Genomic DNA, 18207 nt, shown 5'->3' with positions numbered 1-18207 from the left:
TCAAACGTGTGGGGCAGGAAAGGAGGGACCAGGGTTAAATATTTACAGTGGAATGTCCTTAAAGGAACAGAGGTTTGGACATATATGATAGGAGTGCTCCTTCAGACTCCGAATTTAAAGGTGGAAAGAGGAGAGAAACCGGAAAAGGAGACTCCGTCGCCATTACAAACTGTTATAAACAACTGTTAAGCGTGGGGACTGAGGAAAAGAAGGGAAAAGAAAATAAGGTACAGACAAAAACCTCCTCCGCTTTGGACGAACTCTGGAGTGGGGAATGAGAGGTAAAACATAATGAGAAAAGAATGAAAAGGAAAGAATAAAGAATAATGCTAAAGTCATCCTTGCTGCGGGAAGACTACAGACACTCCAGGAGTACTGTGAATATATTTTGGGTATTATAGTGGATGCACCCAGAACCCACTATAAAGGTATACTCTCTAAATTGACTTTTGGGATTTTGGATATATAAGAAACATAAGAAGGACTGAGCAGTTGTAAAAAGAGGACATTGCCATATATGGAAACACTGCACCACTAATAAGAGACTGGTGACCCCTAGTGGTGGAACTAAGCAAATTGACTCATAATTCCTCTCTTCTTATTTCAAATTTATCCTGCTTTTTGTACAAAATCCCTCCCCCTCTCTTTTATAACTTGTATGGGAGCGTATACCTGCCTGGGGACAAATTACCTATTTTGAAAGAGAACATTAACTGAAAGAAAGGGAAACTGTCTATACTAAGTGAAAAGAGAAGAATTGGAGGGGGAAAAGAGTAAAGGCGAAGCAATATAGGTAATAGGGGAACAGGGAAAATACAGATTAACATAATGTCACACACAACGAAGAAAGGTATGAATGGGGGGACCCCGGGGGAAAGGAGGGGATCTAAACAAGAAACTGAATCTAAGGCGGATATTGTGAAGATGCTAGTGGAAATTAAACAGGGCCAAAGTAATCTGGAGTATAAGATAGAACGTGTAGATAAAAAAATTGGAGATATGGATAGGAAAATTGAGGAAACGGTTAATGAACTTAAAGGCCAGATTAAAGAGGTAACCAGAAGAACACAAAACGTAGAGGAAGGTATAAAGAAAACAAGATTGGAATTAAAAGATATGAAACGGGAGAAGGAAAGGATGAAAGGAGAAATGTTAGATCTAAATAAAGCACAAGAGGAGATAAGGGATGTTATCGCAATGAACGAACTCCGACAGAGGGAGACGAATCTTAGGATGAGAGCAGTCCCAGAAATACAAGGAGAAAACATTAAAGAAAGATTAACAAAAGAATTAGCTGACTGGATGGAAATACCAGTAGAAGAAATGGCAAAAAATGTGCAGAATGCATTCAGAATGCAAGTTAAATCAATTAGAACGAAGAAATTTGTAGGTGACTGCTTGATTACATTCAAGGATAGAGAAGTCAGAAACAGGATCTTGCAAAGGAATAGAGAAAAGAGATTGAATATAGGGGGGAATTACATTATCATCTTTAAAGACGTTCCAATTAGACTACTTAAACGTAGAGACTGTTACAAACCACTAGCCCAGACGTTAAAAAAGAATAGTATTAGTTTCAGATGGGAGTTCCCGGAAGGAATATCATTTGAGTATAGAGGCAAAAGACACAGGCTTCTAAACCCAGAAGAAACTGGGAAATTTCTGAGGAAATATAAAGAATTAAAATCAGAGGAGGGTGGAGTAAGGGGAGACGAGGGAGGATCACCGAGAGATATAAGAGAAGAAGACGAACAGGAGGAGGTCGGAAGCAGGTCAGACGAAGAGGAAGAGGAAGAAGGGGAGGAAGAAAGCGCAGGAAACTTATAAAGGGGGAAAGAGGGGAAGAGAGAAGAGAGGAGTAAGTGAATGACAGGCAATATGGGTTTAAGAGTTTTAAGTTGGAATATTAATGGTTTGAACGAAAAGAAAAAAAGGAATAATGTTGAACAATTCCTGAAAAAGAAAAACTTGGATATTATCTGCCTTCAGGAGACGCATGTCGCGAAAAAACATAAAAAACTGTTAATTAATAAAAAATTGGGAAATGAATTTGAATCCTCCGACAGAGAAAAGAAAAGAGGGGTGGTATTATATGTCAAAAATAAGATTGAAGCCAAACAAATATTTAAAGATGAAGAAGGGAGAGTGATAGCGGTGCGAATTAATTGGCAAGGAGAAAATTTGGTGGTGATAGGGATATATGCACCGAACGGTGGCAAATCCGAGTTTTTTAAAAATCTTGAGGAGAGAATGTTGGAGTACATGGATCAGAAAATTATCTTAATGGGGGACATGAATGGAGTGATCTCTTTAGAAGCAGATAGACAGAGGGAAGGAGGAGGCAAAGATGGGAAACTACCAAAATCCTTTTTCTCTATGGTTGAAAAGTGTAATTTGGTAGACATCTGGCGGCTTAGGCACCCATTGGATAAACAATATACATTTTATTCAGAGCCACACCAATCGTTGTCACGGATAGATCAGGTCTGGATATCGAGCGAACTATGCCCTAGGGTTAACCAAATAGAAATAAAACCGAGAGTAATCTCGGACCATAACCCGATAGAATATGAGTTGGAGAGCTCCGAAAGAAGAACCTTCAGATGGAGATTAAAGGAATACCTACTAGATGACCAGAAAATCGTAGAAAATACCAAAAAAAAGCTAACAGACTATTTTGTGGATAATAATGACAAAGGTACCAATATTAATATAGTGTGGGATGCAAGTAAAGCCGTAATAAGAGGGCATTTCATTCAACAAAATGCAATTAAGAATAGAAATAGAGAGAAAGGGAAGGAAGAAATCTTAAGGCAGATTATGGATAATGAACAGAAATTAATTCGGAAGCCTAACAATCAAGGAATAAAAGAAAATATTAGAATATTGCAAGCACAATTCGCCACATTAATAAATAGAGAAGTAGAGTGGAACATTAAAAGATTAAGACAAAAGAACTTCCAATTTTCAAATAAATCTGGTAGGTGGCTTGCATGGCAAATTAAGAAAAGGAAAGAGCAAAGTACTATAAATAGGATTACAGTAGAGGGAGAGGAAATAACCGACCCAAAAGGAATTCGGAAAGAATTTTTGAACTTTTATAGAAGCCTCTATAAGAATAAAGAGAAAAATAACTCCAGGAAGATAGAGAGATTCTTGAAAGAAAAAACAGTACAGAAAATCCCAACTGAGAAGAGACAACGACTTAATGAAGTGATAGAAATAGAAGAAATAGAAGAGGTAATTAAAGATCTAAAGAGAGGGAAAGCCCCAGGACCCGATGGGTTCACAGCGGGCTATTATAAAGAGATGAAGTCGATCTTAGTGAAACCTTTGAAGGAGATTATGAATAATATATTAAAAACAGGAGAAATCCCCGGGACTTGGAAAGAGGCATTTATCACCTTCATCCCAAAACAAGGTGCAGATCCAACACAAGTCAAAAATTACAGGCCAATTTCGCTGTTAAATACGGATTATAAGATCTTTGCAGGAATTTTGGCAAGAAGGCTGAAGTCCATATTGATGGAAACAATACACAAAGATCAGGCTGGTTTCATTCCTGGCAGGCATATGAGGGATAACACAAGATACATAATCAATATTTTAGAATTTCTGTCTGTCAGAACTGACAAACAGGCAGTAATGATGTTTGTGGACGCGGAAAAAGCGTTTGATAATGTGGTTTGGGACTTCATGTTAAAGAATTTGGAACATATGGAAGTGGGTAAGGCTTTTCTAAATGGTATAAGAGCGATATATACAGAGCAGAAAGCCAAATTGATTCTAAACAACACCGTGACAGAAGAAATAAAAATACAGAAAGGTACAAGACAGGGATGCCCGCTCTCCCCGTTGTTATTTATAACGGTACTAGAAATACTCCTGCAGTCAATAAGGCAAAATGAGAGAATTAAAGGAATAACAATAGGGCAAAATGCTTATAAGACCAAGGCCTTTGCGGACGACTTAGTAATAATGTCAGAGGATCCAACAACGACAATAGAAGAAATTCTAAAAGAGATAGAACAATTTGGGGAAATGGCAGGCTTTAAATTAAATAAGAGGAAAACAAAGATGATGGTCAAGAATGTGGATCAAACTACAGTTGAAACAATCCAACACCAATCGCAGATAGAAGTAGTCAAGAAGGTTAAATATCTTGGAATATGGCTTACACCAAAAAATATAGACCTATTCAAAAATAATTACGAGTCGGTATGGAAAGAAATAAGAAAGGACCTGGAAGTGTGGAGAAGCCTGAAACTTTCCCTTTGGGGAAGGATTAATACTATTAAGATGAACATCTTGCCGAGGGTACTCTTTTTATTCCAGACTATACCCATAATCAGGGGGAGCCGAACATTCAAAGAATGGCAAAAGATCCTTTCAAAATTTATCTGGCAGGGCAAAAAACCTCGAATAAAGTATAAATCCTTGACGGACAGAAGGGAAAGAGGAGGCTTTGCCCTGCCAGAACTAAGACTATATTATGAGGCATCTTGTATATGCTGGGTAAAAGATTGGATCAAATTAGTGAATAGGGAGCTACTCGACTTAGAGGGCTTCGATAACAGGTTCGGCTGGCACGCCTATTTGTGGGGAGGCAAAAGGAAGGTACACAAGGGGTTTGAGAACCACATTTTTAGGGGGCCAATTATTGAGGTATGGGAAAAATATAAAAATGTATTCGAACCCAAAACCCCGTGTTGGCTCTCTCCCCTCGAAATGATGAGTATCAAGAAAATAAATATGAGGTCAGATTGGGCAACATATGGTCAATTGATAATGAATGAGGATGGTAAATGGAAATTAAAGCCATATGGGCAGATTAAAGAGTATGTATATGATTGGCTCCAACACCTCCAAGTTAACGAGCTGTTCAAAAAAGAGATGAGAGAGAAAGGATATACGGGCAAAGACTCAAGATTTCAGTCGGAGATCGTAAACAATGATGTCAAAACAATATCTAAAATTTATAAAATGTTGTTGGATTGGAATATGGGAGATGAGGAAGCCAAAACTGTGATGAACCGTTGGGCAAAAGACTTGGGTCATGAAATACAATTCGAGGATTGGGAGAAATTATGGAAAGATGGTTTGGATTTTACGGCATGTATAACGGTAAAAGAGAACGTAATGAAGATGTTTTACAGGTGGTACATAACACCAGTGAAACTATCGAAAATGTATAAAGTGGATAGCAAATGTTGGAAGTGTCAAGAGAAGGAGGGCTCTTTTTTCCACATGTGGTGGGAGTGTGGGAAAGTGAGAGAATTTTGGGAAAAAATTTATACGGAGCTAAAGAAAGTGTTAAAATACACGTTTAGGAAAAAACCTGAAACATTCCTGTTAGGGATATTAGGGAATGAGATAAAAAAGAAAGATCATAAATTTGTGTATTATGCAGTTACAGCAGCAAGGATAACCTTAGCTAAATTATGGAAAAAACAGGAGACGCCAACAACAGAGGAGTGGAGAACAAAACTAATAGACTACGCAGATTTGGACAGGATGACCGGAAAGATAAGAAACTTAAGAGACCAAAAGTTCATTAAGGAATGGGGAAAATTTGTAGACTATCTGGAATGTATTAGCATGGGGCAAATAACGCTAAGGGGATTCAGAGAAGCACTGTGAAACGACTAAGAGTTATTGTTTAATTGAAATAGAAGAAATGAAATATATAATGACAATACAAAATAGGAAATGCGTTACTATGACTTAGACCTCGGAAGACTTACGGACGAGCTGAAGGAAGTCCAGAATGAGATGACAACGTTAGACTACAAGGAAATTTTTTATTGTATATATAACATGCTTTGTGTTTGTATTTTGTGGTGATTCTGTATGTGTTGTGGGTGGGTGGTGGTTTGTTTGTTTGTTTGTTTGTTTTTGTTGTTGTTGTTGTTGTTGTTGTTGTGATGTATTGTGGTGGTTTCTCTTTTATTTTTTTTCTTTTTCTTTTTGTAAAAGTTAATAAACATTTATTCGAGAAAAAAAAAAAAAGAAAACACAAACGCAGATTATATTCCATTGAGATCAGACATGGAATATTAGATAGAAATTAACCAAGAACGAATAATCACCAAATGCACAGGCAGTACCTTAAAACCAAGTTCATCTAGGGCAGTTTTCCAAGACAGTGATGTTATTACTTGGATTGTCACTTGCTCTGAGTTACACAGAAGCCTCCAAGATTTGGAGCTGAATGGCTGAATAAACTGAACTAATGTGATTCATTTAATTGTTGATGATCTCAATTAAAAGGCTGTGTGTGTGTTTATAGTGCCAGCATATATCAGGGAAGTGGAACCACAGGGCAGGGGCAAATGTTTTGCCCTCTTTGGCACCTTTTACATGTTTTTGTCTGGCTAGAATGTGATGCCTCTCGCCTGTCTACAGAGCAAGGTGGAGGTTGAGAAACCACTGACATTTGCATGGTTGGCATATAGGTAAAAGTGACATCCATTGCTTCACCCACTTCCATCTCTTCCACCAGTGGCATGAAGCATTTGAAATGAGCTAATGCAGACCCTGGGATGAAAAGCAGTTCAAAACTTAAGTTGTATTTAGAAACATCAAAATAGTTTTTCCTTTTAATATATTTAAGCTTCCAGCGTCACATATAATATGAAGACTTTGGAAAAAATATACATCTTCCATTAGGGCAGATTCTGCTAGGCGATGAACCAGTTTAACAAGAACACACACCCTGTTAATATGCAACATGGGCTGTAGGTACATATATTCCTCTTAGTTTCTCTGTGGCTCTAATGCAATCACAGCTAATAGGATGCAAATATTATTGACACGTATGCAGAAAAGTATGTTTGCTTACGTTTTGACACAGCCAATAAGAACGACAAAGGCAACAAGTTTTTTTCTGAGGCTTAAAATTGAGGAGACCATAGAGGGACACACATACACGCAACAACTGTTAAAGTTAAAAGGTTGTTGTAACAACCTCTTTTGACTGGAAATAGTGGAGGGAGAGGAGCCACCAAATAGATTTGGTCTCATAGTAGCAGAACAAACTCCCTCTGCTGCAACCAAGTATAATGGCAGGCAGCTAAAAGATGACAATATAGATGCATCTGGTGCTCCCCAAACAAGTCTAGGAGTGTCCAAACACTTTAAATTACTGTTTCCAAACACACACATCCCACACACCAATTTGTCACATGGAGCTTGCGCTAAACTGGAACCACATAGGGTGTGATAAGGGGAAGCAGCTGCAGCAGTAGCAGTAGAACAAACAGATAATTATTTAGTTTCTGACACCCTGATGCAGCACCTCATTTTTTTTTAATTTTCCACAGGATCTAGCAATGTTAGGTGCTTAAGAAACATTTTAAGAAGTTCAGCAAAAAGTTCAGAGTTAGAATCATTTGTTGCCTTCAAAGTTGTCCTTATGCACTGCTACCTACTTGGCTCGTGTCCTTTACGTTTTGACCAGCCTGCACCAGAAGCCTCAGCACCCCAGAGGGGGGGGGGGGTGATGCTAGAAAAGCTATTGTTAAGTGGACTTTATGATCAAGGAGCACAATTCCAACAATATTGGAAAGTCTATATGGCCACTAGAAGGCAAATATCTGAAATCAAGAGAACACAAGGGTGAGAGCACTGTAGTGACTAGCTATTGTTTAAACACAAGTATTTGGAAGCTGCATCCTACTTAAGATTTTAAAAACGCATGTATAGATCTATAATACGGACAGTGCCTAAAACAGTTTTTCCTTCGCTTTAGTGATGGTAATGGAGCAAGTCTGAAAATGAGGCTGAAAATAAATTCCAACAATGTTCCTTGAACAACTTTTAATATTAAGTTTATTTCACAAATAATTTTTTAACATTATCAGATCATGTATAAAGCAACGTAGCACAAGTCTTTTGCACTGCACCTTGGTGATATATAATTTGTCCTATGACCAACTCAAGCTGTTCCTGAATAGATGCTTCAATTATCAAACTTCTGCTCATAATTCAGTCAGTTATCAGGGATAGGGTAGCTGCAAATTCCTGGGAGCCATTAGACTCCAGCTCCCCCATCACTCACAGTCAGCAGGGCCTATGGCTAAGGTTAATGGGAGCTGCACTAAAACAACATATGGTAAAGCTACAGGTTCCTCAAATGTGGTCTATATAAAATATATTTTAGTCTAACCAGCTATATGTGTCAGAAAGCTTCCCAAATAAGTTAACAAATAATCAACAGCTACTTTTGTGAACCACAAACTGTAACACACCCTGCAAGGTTGCTCACCCCCATCTTTAGTAACATTTGGTTCCAAGGCACTACAAAGCTAGACTGGATTAGCAACCCAGTCATTTGAGACACAATAACTGACCCAAAAAAGTGCTCACTGGGCTGCAGTGTGAGGATCTTGCTGATCAAACTCATTTTATGCCCTTCACGAAAGAAATGTCCGCACTGTACCCTTGATTGTCCCTCTGCATATAGGACATTTTCTAAGGGAAGGGGCACATTCTTTACACACAACTAAGTGGCCACATGGGATGAAGACAATGGACACTTCCTTGTCCATGCAAACTTTGCATGTTCTCTCTTCTTGTAATCGTCTCAGCTGTTCTTCCATGGGCAGGCCTGCAGGGGAGAAAACTTATGTTATATATGTTCCAAATTGCTGTATTTTACAATACAAAGAAATACCACTGTTTCCAAGTCTCTCCCCCTCCACCCCAAAAACTCCCGTTTTCTTTTTCTGCATTCACCAATACACGTTAGAGTTATTCTAACTGACGAAGAGACTTCAAAATCAGAGATATAATTTTCCTGGTATATATGCCCAAAGGTGTACCCATTCAGAAACTGCTCGCAAAAATGAATCATGGAATCATAGAGTTGGAATAGACCACAAGGGCCATCGAGTCCAACCCCCTGCCAAGCAGGAAACACCATCAGAGCACTCCTGACATATGAGTCAAAAAGCAAATGTGAAGGTGTGCTTAATGATGCTATAGGGGAAAGAGGTGGAGGCTCCAGATAACAAACTACCAGGGATGTGCAGAAGGCAAGTTTCCATTCCATTCTTGTTACAAGAAGCAAGGACTGGAATTTGCTCACAATCATGGCACTTGCCCAGACTTCTTAAACTATGATTTCAAACTACAGATGTGGGAGAACTTTTATACAGTGGTACCTCGGTTTTCGAACGTTTCAGAAGTCAAGCATTTTGGCTTTCAAACGCTGAAAACCTGGAAGTAACTGCTTCAGTTTTTGAATGCTTTTAGGAAGCCGAACGTGCCATGTGGCTTCCGGAAATGCACACTTCAGTTTTCGAACGTTTCTTCTGGAATAGATTACATTCGAAAACCGAGAAACCACTGTATATGGTGCTTCTCTATACCAAGTATCTGAAACTATTTAAAATGAGAGTTTTAAAATTTATTTTTATAAGCAATCCATATTATTTCAAATGGTGCCCAAAGTTATTTTAGTGAATTCAGTTTTTACCTGAAACATCTTCTGTTGGAATATAAGGCATTTTCTTCTCCTCTAAAAAAATATATAAAAAAATTAGTTCTGTTCAATAAACTTAAGACTTCCTGCAAGCAATAAGCTGCCATACTAATAGACAGGGTTCTATGGTTTCCGGCATACAATCCCTAAAGCAAGGCCAATGACCTCTATTACTGCTCTGAATTATAACATGCTAAGGCTGTCATCTCTCAGAGAAGTGGCAATTAGATGTTAACCAGCACATTCTTTTCTCAAACTCACCGAACAAGTCTTTGTATAATACAAAATCGCACTCTTGTAAACAGTTTCTGAATATGTTTGCAGCTGTATTTCCTTTCACCAAGATGGTATCAATCAGTTCTCTCGCTTGCAGTGGTGTCTGGGTTTTTTGTTTAATAACATGGTATTCAACATCATTTATTACTTTGGATGTTAATAAACTTTCAAGGATAGGAAGCACACATGTCAAGCGCTGAAACAATGCATTTCGGTTCTTCCTGATTAAGGACAGATCTAAAATATAAATAATGAAAAATGATTATAGTTCAATTTGTTTAGCATTGGAAGATTTAAGGAGAAATTTTGAAATCACAAGAGGGTGGGGGAAAATGGAATTGAAAATAATTTATGCTTCTGAAGCAAGTTTATGTATGATAAAGAAAATACAACATTTCAACGTTCACAAAGCCTGCAGGTCTCCCTCCCCAGCCTTCCCTCACCTGAAAAATGAATGTCCCAAAAGGTTGGAAGAAAGTTGAATTATGCTTTAAGAACCATTTTCTTATGTGTTAACTTGGCATATAAAAGAGTATACTGTCTGGTGTACTGATAAAATGGATTGGGAGTGAATGCGGACAAAGCATTTGCATTGTATCATATTTACCTAGCTAGCCTATTCTGGACCAACTGAAGTTTCCAGGCCATTTTAAAAGGCAGCCCCACATTTAATAAATTGCAATAATCCAACTATGAGGTTACCAGAGCATGGATAACTGTAGCAAGGTTCTGTCCAAATAGGGGTGACACTGGCAAATCAGTGAAAGATGACAAAAGGCACTCCAAGAGCACTTCAAGTTATGAGTCTGCTGCTTTAGGATTAGTACAATGCCATCCAGAGAATACTGATCACTACCTAATTGGGTAAACCAACCACCTAACAACAGTACCTCCAACTTGCCTGAACTGAATTTCATTTAGCCTCAAAGGTAGAATAATAGTTTCCAAGTTACAGGAAGTAAAAGTCACAACTTTATTTTGCATTCACTTGACACACAGAGTCCAATGCCAGGCACCACAGTTTAAGAAGAATGTAGAAAGAATAATGAGTTCGGAGGGCAACAAAGATGGCTAATGGTACTGGAAGTAGGTCCTATGCAGAAAAACTGATGGAAGTGGATATACCGTATTTTTCTGGGTATTGGACGAGGTTTTTTGACTCAAAAATCATGTCCAAAAACTGGGGTTGTTCAATACACAGATAGTGCCATGGTGGCGGGGGGGGGGGGGGGAGCGGCGCAGCACCAGCCATTCGGTTGGCAGGAGCACGGCTTCCGATGCCGCGGCGAGCGATCTGGGGGGTGTTTACTGCCGACAGCTGCATGGGGGGGGGGGGGGAGAGAAGCTGCACACCGCCAGCCAGCTCTTTGACGGGAGCACAAATTCACCCAATGCCGCTGCGCACGGGAAGCACTCCCTGGGTCATCGCCCATGCACGGAGGCGTTGGGGGAGGTTGCACTCCTGCAAACTAGATGGCTGAAGGGAGTGCAAATTGAGGCCGCTGCGCATGGGAAATGATCTAGGGAGTGATTCCTGCCTGAAGCTGCGTGGGGGGAGAGGCTCAACAACTTGGGGCCATCTCCCCTCACTTTCTTAAAATTTAGTCCCCCCAAATGGGGAGGGGTGTCCTTATACAAGGGGGCGTCTTATAGACGGAAAAGTACGGTATTTAGCCCAGAGGTTGATGGGAGAAACGGTAACACAATATCTGATGGATTGTCAACTAGCGACCATAGATGGCAGGACTAGATCTAATGAAAGCAATTTGATAATGGAATCCTTGAGGGCTGTGGGCTCTTCCCTTCTGGGAATCTTCCAAGTGGAAGCTGGGAAGCCATTTTTCAAGGAAGATTATGAAGAGAATGAAGCAACATAACAGATTCTATCCCTAGAGCTTTTTACATACCTGATGTCACTTCCTCTGCTTGTACCACCTTCTCTTCTTCATTCTTCTCATCTCCTGCAGCAATGAGGTCGGACACAAGATCATTTACAGATTTATAATTCTCTCCGGTTGTTAAGATTTTACTCTGAACAGTCTGCTTGACTAGTCTTTTGCTGAATCCCATCTCCAAGGCAGCTTCAACCACTGGGGTTTTCATCATGATTGCATCTTCTGAAGCATTCTCACCAGGTCCAAAATGAATAACTGCTCAGAGAAAAATTTGTGGCATTGCTCATTAGATCCATGTGGATTTTGAAAAATATGTTTTAAATTTAAATTAAAACAGAGAATAAGATCATGTTTACATCAGGTTCCATGTCCAACATTGAAAAAAACTTTGCTTTACTCTTATGCAAATGAACTTTTATATTAGGCTATACTAAAGGCATTTTCACACAAGAAGCTTACGGATGTGAACATATTAAACTGTCTTATACTAAGTCAGACCACGGATCCATTTAGATTAGCAGTGACTCAGAACAGAAATCCAAAATCTCAGCAAAGGCTTTTCTGAATTGTACTATCAGGGACCTTTTTGACTAAACATACGAGGGACTGAATCTGGAACTGTAGGCACACAAAGAATGTGCTCACCTACAAAGCAATGAGACCTCCCCTTCAGAAACGTACAAACCCTATATCTTGCTGCAAGAGGCAAGAACCAGCCAGCTTCTACTCCATAAGTAGAATCACTAATCAACTTACTAGATAGTATGTTTGGAAGTTACAGCAGCTGATATAGGAACTATGCTTGACAGCAACACTAATTAATTCACTAGCTGTATTACTTTGGAAAAGCAGCTTTTTAAAGTCCAGAGCAAGCTATCAAACAAATATTTCAAGCCTCTATTATAGTCTCCATAAGTGATCTTGGCTTTCTCCAACTTAGGTCAGATCAATTCACAGGATGATACCCAATGTGGATCCTATTCAAGTCCATTGATTTCATTGGGTTTACCCTGAGTATAACTTATTTGGATCACCAACAGTAAATTCAAAGCTATCCACAATAATTTTTTGCACCACTAGGGGGCCCCTATGAAAATGTTGAGAGAGGTTTTGCTAGCAATGTCAATGAAGACCTTAAGAAGAAAACCGACAGTCTTATCTGAGTGTGCTTTTTCAGGAACTGCACATTTGAGTTTGGATTTTTTTGAAGTGTTTGCCATTGTTTTCCAATGAATTCTCATTTTTTGCAGTTTTTGTTATTTATTATACTTGCTGGAAGCTACTCTGAAGGTCCAATTACTGGTGGAAGAGCAGGAAAAGCTATTCATTATGTTCTTGCCAAGTTGTGGCAAGATATGAACTGCATCAATATTCCACTTAGTAAGCAAGGCAATGCAAATAAGAATAAGACAAACAGAAGTCTCCTCATTTTGAGAGTACAATACTAAGTGACAACAAAGTTATTTTTGAGAATCCATATTTAAGTTGCTTTGTAAGACACAATACTTCTAGATAATTGATTAAAACCTGATAGTGCTAAGTGTTTTTGGTATTCCCTATTTAACAAACAGTGCTTTCATATTCCAAGTGTCCATACCAACTTAAATATCTTGTAAAAAATACTTACTTGGCTCAACATTTTCATCCACAGGTGTATCTGAGGTGGATAACAGCTACAAAACACAGAAAGAGTGTTTTAAAATGAATGTATTTTTTTTGTATCAAAACAGAAGCGAACAGAAGAAGTTTGCCAAAATTTAAACCACTTAAACAGTCACCCTAAACATCTGCATGCACTCTGTCCTGAACACCACAGCAATGTTCTTGTCAGACACTTTGAGGGCCGACTGTTGCTGTCACAATACATTGTCAACTGCCAGAAGAAAGGGGAAGCCCTCATCATCATCACTGCTTGTAGCTCCTATATGCAATTTTGATTGTTAGCTGCAGTGAGCACAGTAACAGATCACACGTCAAGCAATTTGCTCAATTAGCCACTTAGTCACTCAAACTATCTTAGGAAACCATCACAGTTGCCGTGTGAAATTGACAAGTTCCTACATCTACTGAATCATAGAAAACTCAGATACTCTCTAAAAGACCACATCCTTTGACCTTGTCATTTAGTAAGTTCACACCTTTATTTGTAGCCACTTTCAGCATGCCTAACACATGGTTGGCTTTTACGTGATTAGGGGGAAGAGATTAAAATTAAAGGCTCTTCTAGAGAGCTTAGTTTGAAAGTGTTCAATTTAAAAATCTATGAGGTACAGTGGTACCTCGGGTTACAGATGCTTCAGGTTACAGACGCTTCAGGTTACAGATTCCGCTAACCCAGAAATAGTACCTCGGGTTAAAAACTTTGCTTCAGGATGAGAACAGAAATTGCGTGGCGGTGGTGGTGGGAGGCCCTATTAGCTAAAGTGGTGCTTTAGAACAGTTTCAGGTTAAGAATGGACCTCCAGAACGAATTAAGTTCTTAACCCGAGGTACCACTGTAATACACAAGAATACTGCTGAAATCAGAGCAAAGTAGTCATTTGAATACCTGTTCAAGAAGATGGGGGAATCTTACTTGAATCTGATGGACAAACTCTTGTCCTTTCATATGCCGCAGGTACTCACATCTAGAAGATAAAATGCAGTGTTTCAATTCTAATATGCAGATTGTACATTGCTCCAGATACATGCAGACCGAAGTGCCTTAGATAAGCCGTATGCATGCCCAGTTCTAAATGTTCACTTTTGAAGTGGAGTTTGTAATCTGACATGACCACTCCTCCAGATAGATAACATATTAACAGAGAATCTGCTCAGTTTAAACAAAAGTCAGTCAATCTATGACCCAAAGGTCACATGCAGCCCTCAATCTAATTTCATGTGGGTAGGGGAAAGTCTGGATGGAATAAGCAGGGGAAATATGGAGGGAGAAATGAGAAGGGTGCAGAGAAAGCCTTCTGAGAATGATCAGTTCAGTCCCCTGCAAAAACCATTTAGTCACTCCCTGGCAGCCCACTTGGCAGGGGAAAAAAGAGAATGGAATATAGTCTGCTCACTGCTAGCATCTGCCCCAACAGATTGCCTCAAGGGGAGCACAACTCTCAGCAGGAAAAAAACAATACTCCTCTTAAAATAGATCTCTTTGGGATACTAGTTTTGCCTTTCAGTTCCAAATATATTAAGATTAGGACCATAATTGCTACTATTTCAAAGTAGTTTAGATGTACCTTGGAAACCATTTAGCATGTTCTACCCATGGATCATCCCCAGACTCCCAACACCTGAGTCCACCATCACAGCAGAAACATTTAACATCATCATTGCGACCTGAAGAGGGGAGGGGAAAAACAGTTTATATGATATTTTTAAAGATACGTTCAGCAGTCACTGATTAAACAGTTAAAAAAAATTTAAATAGAGTCCAAGTGACCAAAAATAGGCAGCTCACTTACCCACATAATAGAAGCCAGCATCTGCAAGCCGCGGTGGCTGAACTGGAACTGCAGCTGGCCAGGTTTTGAAAGTGTTGAGGCGCATTACGTAGGTCTGCATGCTCATATTGGAGACTGTGAAGCTGGTCTGGTCACACATTTGTTCCACAAAAGGGCAGTTTGGAAAGTGCCTCCGATGTTCTGACATGGCATTATCCTTAGGCTCCCAGTTACTCAGTTGACCACCACAGGCAAAACAAGCCACCTTGTCCGCAGGCCCAATGTAATAAAATCCAGCTTTTGCCAAAGAAGATGGTGACAGAAATGTCAGTGGCCATGACTCAAAAGTGTGCAGTCTGTCGTCCTCTGCACTCATTGCATAATTGACTGTTTTAGGTCTCAAATGGGACAAGTCTTCAACTGCCCTGGATGTGACTGGATCATGAGGAAAGCTTGAAAAGCTTCCACTGAAATAGCCAACTTGATCCATATTTGCTGCTGGTGTCGGGGAATGTGAAGAAGAAAGGCCAAAGGCAGTTGGAGGTGAAAAGGCAGAATTAAATGATGAACCGAGATTGTTCAATGGAGTTAAACTCTTCACAAAGTTGCAGCTAGGATAGAGTTGCTTATGCTTGTCCAGAGGCGCCATTTTTGTGGACCGCCTCAGGCGGCAAAAGGTCTTGGGCCGGCTCTGCGCCTCAATAAGGCAAAATGAGAGAATTAAAGGAATAACAATAGGGCAAAATGCTTATAAGACCAAGGCCTTTGCGGACGACTTAGTAATAATGTCAGAGGATCCAACAACGACAATAGAAGAAATTCTAAAAGAGATAGAACAATTTGGGGAAATGGCAGGCTTTAAATTAAATAAGAGGAAAACAAAGATGATGGTCAAGAATGTGGATCAAACTACAGTTGAAACAATCCAACACCAATCGCAGATAGAAGTAGTCAAGAAGGTTAAATATCTTGGAATATGGCTTACACCAAAAAATATAGACCTATTCAAAAATAATTACGAGTCGGTATGGAAAGAAATAAGAAAGGACCTGGAAGTGTGGAGAAGCCTGAAACTTTCCCTTTGGGGAAGGATTAATACTATTAAGATGAACATCTTGCCGAGGGTACTCTTTTTATTCCAGACTATACCCATAATCAGGGGGAGCCGAACATTCAAAGAATGGCAAAAGATCCTTTCAAAATTTATCTGGCAGGGCAAAAAACCTCGAATAAAGTATAAATCCTTGACGGACAGAAGGGAAAGAGGAGGCTTTGCCCTGCCAGAACTAAGACTATATTATGAGGCATCTTGTATATGCTGGGTAAAAGATTGGATCAAATTAGTGAATAGGGAGCTACTCGACTTAGAGGGCTTCGATAACAGGTTCGGCTGGCACGCCTATTTGTGGGGAGGCAAAAGGAAGGTACACAAGGGGTTTGAGAACCACATTTTTAGGGGGCCAATTATTGAGGTATGGGAAAAATATAAAAATGTATTCGAACCCAAAACCCCGTGTTGGCTCTCTCCCCTCGAAATGATGAGTATCAAGAAAATAAATATGAGGTCAGATTGGGCAACATATGGTCAATTGATAATGAATGAGGATGGTAAATGGAAATTAAAGCCATATGGGCAGATTAAAGAGTATGTATATGATTGGCTCCAACACCTCCAAGTTAACGAGCTGTTCAAAAAAGAGATGAGAGAGAAAGGATATACGGGCAAAGACTCAAGATTTCAGTCGGAGATCGTAAACAATGATGTCAAAACAATATCTAAAATTTATAAAATGTTGTTGGATTGGAATATGGGAGATGAGGAAGCCAAAACTGTGATGAACCGTTGGGCAAAAGACTTGGGTCATGAAATACAATTCGAGGATTGGGAGAAATTATGGAAAGATGGTTTGGATTTTACGGCATGTATAACGGTAAAAGAGAACGTAATGAAGATGTTTTACAGGTGGTACATAACACCAGTGAAACTATCGAAAATGTATAAAGTGGATAGCAAATGTTGGAAGTGTCAAGAGAAGGAGGGCTCTTTTTTCCACATGTGGTGGGAGTGTGGGAAAGTGAGAGAATTTTGGGAAAAAATTTATACGGAGCTAAAGAAAGTGTTAAAATACACGTTTAGGAAAAAACCTGAAACATTCCTGTTAGGGATATTAGGGAATGAGATAAAAAAGAAAGATCATAAATTTGTGTATTATGCAGTTACAGCAGCAAGGATAACCTTAGCTAAATTATGGAAAAAACAGGAGACGCCAACAACAGAGGAGTGGAGAACAAAACTAATAGACTACGCAGATTTGGACAGGATGACCGGAAAGATAAGAAACTTAAGAGACCAAAAGTTCATTAAGGAATGGGGAAAATTTGTAGACTATCTGGAATGTATTAGCATGGGGCAAATAACGCTAAGGGGATTCAGAGAAGCACTGTGAAACGACTAAGAGTTATTGTTTAATTGAAATAGAAGAAATGAAATATATAATGACAATACAAAATAGGAAATGCGTTACTATGACTTAGACCTCGGAAGACTTACGGACGAGCTGAAGGAAGTCCAGAATGAGATGACAACGTTAGACTACAAGGAAATTTTTTATTGTATATATAACATGCTTTGTGTTTGTATTTTGTGGTGATTCTGTATGTGTTGTGGGTGGGTGGTGGTTTGTTTGTTTGTTTGTTTGTTTTTGTTGTTGTTGTTGTTGTTGTTGTTGTGATGTATTGTGGTGGTTTCTCTTTTATTTTTTTTCTTTTTCTTTTTGTAAAAGTTAATAAACATTTATTCGAGAAAAAAAAAAAAAGAAAACACAAACGCAGATTATATTCCATTGAGATCAGACATGGAATATTAGATAGAAATTAACCAAGAACGAATAATCACCAAATGCACAGGCAGTACCTTAAAACCAAGTTCATCTAGGGCAGTTTTCCAAGACAGTGATGTTATTACTTGGATTGTCACTTGCTCTGAGTTACACAGAAGCCTCCAAGATTTGGAGCTGAATGGCTGAATAAACTGAACTAATGTGATTCATTTAATTGTTGATGATCTCAATTAAAAGGCTGTGTGTGTGTTTATAGTGCCAGCATATATCAGGGAAGTGGA

General features: G+C 39.1%; 1 protein-coding gene across 4 annotated transcripts; it reads right to left on the bottom strand.

Moving 5' to 3' along the window:
- Nucleotides 1-7813: 7813 nt before the first annotated feature.
- Nucleotides 7814-15718, bottom strand: LOC144327467 (putative inhibitor of apoptosis). 4 transcript variants are annotated; one of them, XM_077927016.1, is made up of 8 exons: nt 15108-15718; nt 14883-14982; nt 14204-14282; nt 13283-13328; nt 11668-11910; nt 9746-9997; nt 9479-9520; nt 7814-8608 (listed from the first exon to the last, which is right to left on the bottom strand). In XM_077927016.1, exons 1-8 carry the CDS (start codon nt 15574-15576, stop codon nt 8415-8417), a joined length of 1425 nt encoding a protein of 474 aa, XP_077783142.1. In that variant the 5' UTR covers nt 15577-15718; the 3' UTR covers nt 7814-8414. The 4 variants fall into 4 exon arrangements, with proteins under 4 accessions (XP_077783142.1, XP_077783144.1, XP_077783143.1 ...); XM_077927018.1 differs by having other exon boundaries at nt 11668-11721; XM_077927017.1 differs by having other exon boundaries at nt 14231-14282.
- Between the last annotated feature and the right edge of the window lie 2489 nt (nt 15719-18207).

Source organism: Podarcis muralis, chromosome 4 (genome assembly GCF_964188315.1).
Source record: "Podarcis muralis chromosome 4, rPodMur119.hap1.1, whole genome shotgun sequence".
Taxonomy (NCBI): Eukaryota; Metazoa; Chordata; class Lepidosauria; order Squamata; family Lacertidae; genus Podarcis; species Podarcis muralis.
Note: the sequence above shows the minus strand (reverse complement) of the source record. Positions and strands in the feature narration are given on the sequence as shown.

What these genes read in the sequence shown, in the direction of transcription:
- LOC144327467 (XM_077927016.1), bottom strand. Translation starts at nt 15,576, where the DNA reads ATGGATCAAGTTGGCTATTTCAGTGGAAGCTTTTCAAGCTTTCCTCAT. An exon ending in GGATGAAAATGTTGAGCCAA is followed by an intron (nt 11,911 to 13,282) that starts GTAAGTATTTTT and finishes TTCTCTGAGCAG; the next exon opens with TTATTCATTTTGGACCTGGT. An exon ending in AGCAGAGGAAGTGACATCAG is followed by an intron (nt 9,998 to 11,667) that starts GTATGTAAAAAG and finishes TTTATATTTTAG; the next exon opens with ATCTGTCCTTAATCAGGAAG.